The sequence below is a fragment of the Propithecus coquereli genome, unplaced genomic scaffold, assembly GCF_000956105.1.
Source record: "Propithecus coquereli isolate 6110/MARCELLA unplaced genomic scaffold, Pcoq_1.0 Scaffold120, whole genome shotgun sequence".
Taxonomy (NCBI): Eukaryota; Metazoa; Chordata; class Mammalia; order Primates; family Indriidae; genus Propithecus; species Propithecus coquereli.
This window is the reverse complement of record NW_012136081.1, coordinates 2,031,896-2,040,995: the sequence shown is the minus strand read 5'-3', so window position 1 is coordinate 2,040,995 and position 9,100 is coordinate 2,031,896. Positions and strand designations below refer to the sequence as shown.

The window sequence follows — 9,100 nt, the reverse complement described above, 5'->3', positions numbered from 1 at the left end:
AAGGCTGTTCGGAAGGTCCGACCTCTCCTCACCAGCACGGTGCCGTGCTTGCTGTGGAAGTGGTGGACGTGGTGGGTGGTGCTGAGGCTGGAGGAGACTCGGGCCCCCTCGGCCACCCCCAGCAGCAGCAGCAACAGCAGCGGCAACAGCGGCGGCAGAGGTGGCGGCGGCGGTGGCGGCGGCGGCAGGGGCCCAGCCTGGGCGGGGGGGCGGTGCGGACACCCCCCCGGCCCGCTCCCCCCGGGGGGCATTTCGGCCCGGGGGCGGCCGCCTCACAGCCCCATGGCCGGGGGCGGGGACGCGGGGCTGCGAAGCCCCGCGAAGCCCCCCTCCAGCTCCGAACTCCGGGAGGGGGATAGGGGTGAAGAGAAGAAAAACCAGAGCCCAAGCCTCGGTCCGGAGCCAACGAAATCAACTGGATCCCGCCGGGGAATCGGGGGTCCGCGGAGCGGCAATGCCGAGGTCCAGGACGCCTGGGTCCATCGCGAGGAGCTAGGGGTCTCTCCGCATCCCGGCGGGGTCGGAGCGGCGCAGAGGGCAGTCACAAACCCGGGGGAGCTCCCGGGGGAGGAGGCATGGTGCCGGGTGGGGAGGGAGGGGAGAGCAGGGGCCAAGGAGGGAGGGGAGAGCGGGGAAATCCTGCGGAAAAACCAGCCGGGGCGGGGGGCGGTGCGGCTGGAGGAGAGAAGAGGGACCAAGGCCCGGCTCCCGGAAAGCGGGAGACAGACGGCGACTAGGGTCGGCCGCGCCGCTGCTGCCGCTGCCGCCCGACGGAGGCCGGGGAAAGGAGGGAGCGGCCGGGGGAGGGGGGGCGGGAGAAGGGGGAAGGGAAGCAAATCCGGGTGAGGGGGAATGAAGGGAGAGGAGAGGAGGGGAGAGGAGGGGAGAGGAGGGGAGCGGGGCTGAGCAGAGGAAAGGCGCGAGCCTGAGAGATTCCGGCGGAGAGACGGAGGCAGCGGAGTGTTGCTGCAGAGGCTGAGAGGTGGAAGGGAGAGAGAGGGAGGGAAGGAGGGAGGAGAGTGGAGAGGGGAGGGGAAGGGGAGCGCGGGAGGAGGAGGGGGCAGGGCGGAGGGACCGAAGCGGCTCCCGATCGGCGGGCGGCGCTGGGCAGCTCCACCGCGCGGCACCTGGCTAGCCCGCTCGGCGCTCGCCTCTCCTCTGCGTGCGCCCCGCCCCTCCCCCGCGCTCGGGCGCGCGCTCTCCTCCCGCACCCCCCTCCCGGAGAAGGGGCCCTGCTGAATAATTGAACGGGACTGAGGCTAGCAAGAGAGGCCGCTCTCTTCCTCCTCCTCCCCTCCACCCTCCCACCTGGACGAACCCCAATAGTGCTCGCTGGTCCAGAGCACAGAGATGCGGCCACCGCCACCTCTACAGGCACCCCTCAGAACACACGTGCACGCTGGGATGTGGACCCGCTTGGGTATGGAGACACCCACGTGCCCATACAGGCACCAGCGTGCAGGCAGGCACACACACACAGGCTCAGACATATATACGCATGCATGTGCTCACAGACACTGGCACACCGAATCACTCTCAGCCGAGTGTGTAGCATGCTCACAGTCGAATATGTGCGCACACATACATGTTTGATCACAGGCAATGAATGGCCAACATACACATAGACACCCCTGCCCCTCCCCTGAAGCTCACCTCCAAAATAAGGCCATCCATAGCATACAAACAATGCACCCAGAGCCCCAAAGGTATTTCAGAATACATTGTCCTCACCCCCTTCCCCCAAAGGGTGCTCCCCAACCCCTCTGCACAATCCGCCCCCGGACACCTCCAATCCTTCCTCTCCACTCCCACTACCCCAGGCTCAAACTCTCCCTCCATGAGGGGTCTCTAGGACACCTGTCCACTGAGTGTCCCACTTAGGACAAAACCATTCCTGGACCACTTATGTCCAGCTGAGGAAAACTCTCCTCCTTCAGGGTACCCTATCAACTGGGATCTGCACCCCCAAACTTTTGGGGGCCTCTAGGAAGCACCTGTCATGGCCCCAGAGGTAAGTGCATGGAGACTCCCTTCCCTTCATCTGGAGGCCATGGTCTGACGCCCATGTCAGCCTGCTGGGGCCAGGGAGAGGGTGTGGGGAACAGACGGAGCAGAGGAGAAGAGGGAGAGAAGCGGAGAGCAGAGTGCGCCTGAAGGGAGCAGAAGAAAGCGAGTAGCACAGCGAGGAGGAGAGCGGGCAAAGAAGGGGCAAGAAGGGGGGGTTACGTGAGAAAGGGAAGGGCTGGGAGATACAAGGGTGGGAGGGGCAGGAGAGAGCTGGCTCCTGCTTATTGATTCTGCACTCCATTTGGGAGCAAACACTGTCACCGTGAGCCCTATGTGCTGCCCCCAGCGCCAGGATATAGTCAGGACCCGGGACAGCTCCCTCGGTGCTGCTGCCAGCCCTCCACCCCCGCTAGATACCAGAGCCAGGTCCTCAGAGGCACCCAAGAGGAGGCTTGGGGCGGTGCATGGCCCCACGAGGGAAGAGAGACTGCAGGCTGAGAAGCAGGGCTGGGGTTCTTGGAGGCTGTGTCCTCCTGCCCTCTCTGTCCCATCCTTGTGCCCCTGGATCTGGAATATAGACTGACAGCTCTGAGAAGGCAGAAAATTTATGGTCCCAGAGGGAGGGAGGGAGGAGCCGGTGGTGAGAGGAGAGGAAGGGAAACCGCCTAGAGGCCAATCAATACCAGTGAGTGGGAACTGGAGAAAGGTGGAGGAGTCGAGGCTGGGGAAGGAGGGGGAGGCATAGAGGGTAGGAAAGGAGGGAGAGACGGAGGTGTGCAAGAGATCAATAGAGGCTGCAGAGACAGACTCATGGAGGCAGAGATGGTGAGGAGCTGACTGCCTGGGAGGGCAGGAGCCAGCCTCTAAAAGACAGAGCCTCAAGTAGGCTAGGTGAGTGGGCCAGAAGGGAGCACCTCGGTCCTAAGCCTCAGACCTGGGGCTTCAGCCACATGTCAGGAAGTGTCTCTCCTTTTATCCCCTCTTTCTCTCTCATTTCATATTCTCTTTTTCTTTCTCTCTCCACTTGCCTCTCATTGCAGATCTCCCTCTGATTTTTTTTCTCCTGTCTTCCCAGAGCAGAGGCTCCTGAGCCTTGAAAAAACACAAAACTCCCTTCACCCCCAGGGGGAGTCCCCATGTCACAGACACAGAAACTGAGGCATAAGCGGGAAAGGCTGTTCGGAAGGTCCGACCTCTCCTCACCATGGTCCCTCCCAGACCAGACAGCTCCACACCCCGCCCCAACCTTCAGAGGGCAGGTCCTGCTCCTTCTGCCATGGCTGATCCTACCCCCCTCCTCCTCTTGTGCTGGGCTCCTGCATGGCCTTGTCCATCACCAAGGCCCCAAGAAAACCAGCCATAGAAAGAGCATGAAATGTCAAGCAGAGGCAAGTTCAAAGGAGGAGCAGCCCCAGGAGCAGAGGGGGTGTGGCTTGAAAAGCCCTGGCAGAGCCCTGCTCCCCAGATTCCCGACCTGCCCTTCAGGGCTGGAGATCTCAGAGGGTCACCAGGGCCAGCGCCACTTGGAGAAACAGCACTCTGAGCCCCGTGCGGGCTCCCAGGTTGCACCCACCTTATCTTAGCTCCACAGCTTTGCGTAGGCTATGCTGCCAGGCACGAAGACCAGTGCTTGGGGACGGTGACACTTCCCAAGACCCCAACTCTCCCTGCCTCCCAGCAGCCTGGAACCCAGAGGAGGTGCTCTTCCCACCCCTGCCAAAAGGTGGAGTGACCCCCTTGCCACCTCCCCCCCAATCCATTTCTATGATGCCCCCTTCCTGGAAGGCTCCACTGGGTGGGAGTGAAGCAGTGAGATAGGCAGCAGCACTTCCAGATGCTGATTCCCTCCACCCCTGCAAGAAATGCCCACCAGGGGCACCGCCACCACCCAGAGCTGAACAACAGAGTCGGGAGCACCCAGGTCCTAGCTGAGCTCTCCCTCCCACCCCCATGACTTGGGGCAAGTCCTGCCTCTTCCTGAGGCCGAGGCCAGGGTTTCTTCATCAGTTAACCAGGAAGGAAGAGTCCATCCCACTACCTTCTCTGAGGATCAAATTACAAGGGCTTTATAAGCTGCAAACACTAAACTATCAGTGGGGAGTGTCACTATTATTAATAAGTTCCAAAGTTACCATCATCTCCAGATCTGTGCAAAGCTGAATCACCTGGCTGGGAACAGGCCCAACCTCAGCCCCATCTTTACACCATGGCAGCTAGGACTGAAGCGCCCCTGAGCTGGCCATTGTCTGGGAGGCTTTGGAAGGCACACAGAGCAACAGGTGAGATGAAGAAAACCCTGGGGGACAGAGTAGGACCTGGGGGTATGCAGGGCTGGCCGTGCCAGGAAAGTGCTGAGGGAGATGGGCTGGACATTTTCTCAAAGGCGAAGGAAAAACCCAGAGCCCCAATCCCTGGAACTATTAGGTCTCTCCTATAAGGAACTCAGGACTCACCCAGGTGACGTAGGTCCAGCAGTGTGGTATGGAGGCAAAGGCACTGACCTAGCAGATCTCACCCTAGATCTGCTGTTAACTACCTCCAGAAACCTACTGTCCTCTCCGGGCCTTAGTCCGTGCTTGTACAATGGAGAAGCTCCATCCTCCCGTGTATGTGTGTGTGTGTGTTTGTGTGTGTGTATGTGTCTTTTCCCAGGCAGCTGATTTTTCTGCTTGGTCTTGTAGCAGGGATACCCCAGGGAAGACAATTCGAGCAATGTCTTAGGAGACTGCGCTCTGCTCAGCAACCCGATCATTGGAGGGAAACTCCAAAGCACCCCACAAAGTAGAAGGTTTCCTCCCCCCACCCTGTTCCTGCCCCAGCTGCCCTCCCTCTGCCAGGCTCTGACCAGCTGCCGGCCACCAGCCGCTAGGGACTGGAAACTGCTGCCGAAGCTGCCCTCTCTGGGGAGGGGCCGAAAACAATATGCAAGTTAGCAAGCAGATGCCCAGCCAGGGAGAATAACCAATCAAGGACACCACAAAGTGTCCTTGTGGCTCAAAGGGACAACCTGCAGCTAGGATTCTTGGGGCAGAACGAGGGATCAGCAGGGCCCATGCCCAGGGAAACCAGCTGTCCAACGGCCTGGCCTCCTGGGAACCTCCCAAGCCTGTCCTCTGGGGTGTGGGCCTGCTCCCCGTGGGAAATAACAGGCTCCCACTGCACACTCTGAGGGCACCAGAGCAAAGGGGGTGCAGGTTGAGAACAGCCCCCCTCCCTGTACAATAGTGTGTCTGCGTGAGATATAGGTACAACATGTAAAGCCATCACCAAAATCACACAGGACAGCAACAAGTTCACCCACAGAGGCTGACACCGTTGGCTGTGGGTGAAAGGAGCAGAGTCCCACCAGCTCAGTGAGGAGGAAAGGCCATCTATCAAAGGACTGGCCCGGAGATTCAGGCAGCAGCAATCCTGCACAGCCCCAGGAGAGAGACTCCGAAAAGGGACAGCAGCCAGGAGCTCCCCTTGGACTCTCAAGACAAGGAGTGAGAAGGAAGCAAGCAGCACAGTTCTTGGGCTCCCAGAGACTCTCTTTCCTCCCTGGAAGTCCCTATGTCTGGGCATGGGCCCAGATCTTCCCTGAGCCCCCCAATCCTTCCAAGCACTCACGGTCGTTGCAGACAGGGCCTCCATAGGAAGTCATGGTGCAGTCACAAGTGAAGCCATCCCACTGCTGCAAGCAGACGCCCTGGTTTGCACAGGACTCTTCGGTGCAGGTGGTGCTGGGGCCTGAAAGGGGCAGGAGAAGGAACACCCCTGGCTCAGCCAAGCCCCCTCCCTCCCCAGGAGGTGTGGAAGCTTCAGGGCCAGGTGGAGAAGTCCTACTCTGAGCTCTACCAGGCTGAAAGGGCCAAGTACTGATAAGGGGGACGGGGGTGGGAATGGGAGGAACTCCAGGACCACAGGTGGGAGGTAAGAGGGAAGGCAAGCGACCCTTCACCCGCCTGTACCCCTGCCCCAGAACTGTAAGGCAGGCTCCCACGAGGCCTGAGAAGGAAGCCCACTTTGCCGAGCAGAGGCTACCTGCCCCGGTCTGCCTCTGCAGCCAGCAAGGTAACACCTAACTCCTCCATCCTCCACTCACCGTCACAGCCCCTCTCCACCTGCCCGATGCGGTGCAAGGCGTCAGCGATGAGGTCTGGGAGGCGCCCATTGAGGTCCACGGAGGCCAGGCAGCCCTGAAAGCCATCCCGGGAGGCCACCAGCTTGGGCAGGTTGCTGAACATATTCTTGCTCAGACCACCAATGTACAACTCCCCTGCAAAGGGAGTGGGGTCAACTGAGGCATCCAGGCCCTCGTCCCCCTCCCAGGGCACCGGCATCTGGCTGTCAGGTCTTCCCAGTCCTCTCGAGCTCCCATTCCAGACTCCAGGTCCCTTGCAGAGATCCAGCGACCTGCAGATCCCCACCCCCCACCTCTTCCTTCTTTCTTCTTCACTTTGCCATCTGTCTGCTCCCCTCCCAGAGAAGCCCAGATGCTTGGGGGAGTGGGGGATGGGGGGACAGCTGGAGGAACCTGCTCCCATGCTCTCTCCCACACATTTGATTCCAGTTCCGGCCTGTAATCAGAGCCTTTCATAGATACACAGCCCCATCCCCTCCACTCGACTCCCTCCCTCCTGAAGTCTCCTATTCTCAGAACTCCTTCAAGCTTCTCCCAACTCTGAGTTCTCTCTTAGGGAGTTCTAAGCCCAGCTCCCTTCCCCCAACAACTAGGGCTTGGCCTGGGAACTCTGGGAAGTTCTCCTGGGGACGCCTGACACCCACCACCTCCATGGAGCCAAACTCCCTGGAAGCCTTGGCCAGCCCAGAGCAGAGCTTCAGTTATGACACTGGTCAATCTGCTGCCCACTGGCTCAGTGCAACACAAGACCAGCCAAGATAACCCCTGGGCTCGCTGCCACTTCGGATTCTCTGTGACACATCGCCCCCTTCTGGGAGCAAGGAGAATTTGCAGCACTATGCCGCAAGATACCGCAGATTCAGATCTGACGGGGGCAGGGCGGGGAATTCAGGGGTCTCTGAGGACCCTCTCCAAGCTCTAACAGTTTGAGTCACACGGACACCCAGGGGTCCCTATGGGGCTGAGGGCTGCCTTGGGCATGTGCAAGGAATATTTCACGTTGCCCCCAGTGGAGAACCCTGGAGAGGCTGCAGGTCTCTTAGCTCACCCTCCTCTTCCCTGCTCTCAGTCAGTCTCTTAGGTCACCCTCCTCTTCCCTGCTCTCAGTCACTCGCTCTGGGGGCAGGCAATGACCGCTTCTCGATGGCTACTGGAGAGGCCCTGGGGAACATGGGACCCTGTGTGACCCTGAACACACCAGGGAAGCCTGGGTCCAAAACGTCTCAGAGCTGGCCCAGCCTGGTGCCCAGGACAGTTGCTTCAGGGAATCCCTCTGCTGCTCATTGTCTGCCCAGGGCGGTGCTGAGCTCCGTCCTCACTCCAGCCCTCCACCAAGGCAGGATTCTCAACCTCGAAGGTCCAAGAGGTCCTTGGAAGGCCTGGGCTACATACTCCTAGCTCTAGGAGGCCACCAAGCACCCCTGCAACCAGGCTTTCAGTGTTGAGAAGCAGACTCACAGGCGCCCTGAGCAGAACTTTGACAGGACAATGTCAGGGGGGCAGAGTGGAGAAGGGAAGAAGTGGAAGCTAGGGGCAGGGGTGGGGAGGGACGCAGCAGCCGGGAGGGGTCAATCTTGCTGGGGGAAGGGGTGTCTGGGCTAGGGCCAGGCCTTCTCCAGAGGCCCCAGCCCCACCTTTGAGATCGAGGTTTCGGGCGCCATTGGAGTGCTGCGTGACAGTGCGGGAGTCAATCTTGAGCGTGTGCACGTTGCCTGGGTCCCTGGACACCACCACGTTGTGCCACTGGTTGTCATTGACTGGTTTGTCTGAGTTCCCCTTCATCAAGGACGGGCCATTCCCCAGGTCAAACACGTAGTGGATGTACCTGCCCCACAGTAGGGAGGAGACACTGGGTCAGGGTGGGGGTGATGCTGGGAAGGTGGGGTGAGGAGCAGCTACTGCTGGCAGGGGTCCTAGAGGCCAAGGGCAAAGGGGGTTGAGAGGGAGACCCCATCGGAGAGGGACCAAAACCAATGGCAAGAGGGCTACGGTGTGAGGTCCTGTCATGGGGAGAATGTGGGGAGGGAGGGCCACTGAGAAGCTGGCTCCTCTGACACAGGCTCAGGAGAGGGGATGGGGGAGGCTCATGGGACAGCAGGGTCCTCTGGAGGCAGGGACTGGGCTGCTCTGGGGTGGGGTCCTCTGAGGCAAGAGAGGGGCAAGGCTGACCTCTGCCTGCAGAGAGCGGAGAGCCTGAGCCAGGACAACGGACAGAGAACAGCCATAACTGGGACGCCCCAGCAAGGAAGCAGCAGGGGAGTCAGTGGAGTGGGAGAGGGGCTGCTTCTCCGTCTCGGCTGGTGGTTGGACACCTGAATCATGACCTGTGGCTTGAGGGGACTGGACACCCCCACCACTGGCTGGGGGAGCTACATCTGGTTCAGCAGGGGGAGGGGGCCACTTCCTTGACAGCAGTGCAATGCCCAGCCCCTCACCCCTTGACCAGCTCGATGACAATGAAGTCATTGCCGTTGCCCGAGTTGAACAGGAGAAGCCCATCAGGGGCCGTGGTCTTGAACTGGAAGAAGAGATGCATGGAAGCGTAGGCTTGGAGCGTGGCGAGTGCCAGGTAGCTGCTTCGACTCTTGAAGGTGACAGGATCAGCCACGATGGCACGCAGGCCAAAGCGAGCATTGAGCTCACAGTAAGTGATGTCGCCGTCCTTGCACTGATCCATGTAGGGCTGGCCGTTAAACACCAGCCCGCTCAGGTGCCCAATGAAGTTGGAGGGCACCACGGAGATGAATCGCCGCTCCGTCATGATGCCCGTCTCAATGTTGTGGAACTCCAGCCGCGTATGGGCTCCTGCCATCTGTCCTGCTCGGGACAGGAGACCAAGATGAAGGGGATGGCTCTGGGGCACAGGCAGCAGGATCATTTCTAGGGCTGAGCCTCAGGTTCCCAGTAACCTTCCCTCCACACCAGGGACACACGTGAGCGACATCACAGAGATGCCCTCGGCTTAAGCGC

At 60.3% G+C, this 9,100-nt stretch overlaps 1 protein-coding gene across 6 annotated transcripts in view; it reads right to left on the bottom strand.

Moving 5' to 3' along the window:
- Positions 1 to 9,100, bottom strand: part of NRXN2 (neurexin 2) — a 107,887-nt gene that overhangs the window by 35,814 nt on the left and 62,973 nt on the right. For all 6 annotated transcript variants that reach the window (XM_012665222.1, XM_012665237.1, XM_012665227.1 and 3 more), the window contains 4 exons: positions 8,566 to 8,947; positions 7,765 to 7,955; positions 6,092 to 6,265; positions 5,617 to 5,736 (listed from right to left, as the gene is read on the bottom strand). In XM_012665222.1, coding sequence (XP_012520676.1) covers positions 5,617 to 5,736; positions 6,092 to 6,265; positions 7,765 to 7,955; positions 8,566 to 8,947 — 867 coding nt within the window. The remainder of the gene's footprint in view (positions 1 to 5,616; positions 5,737 to 6,091; positions 6,266 to 7,764; positions 7,956 to 8,565; positions 8,948 to 9,100) is intronic.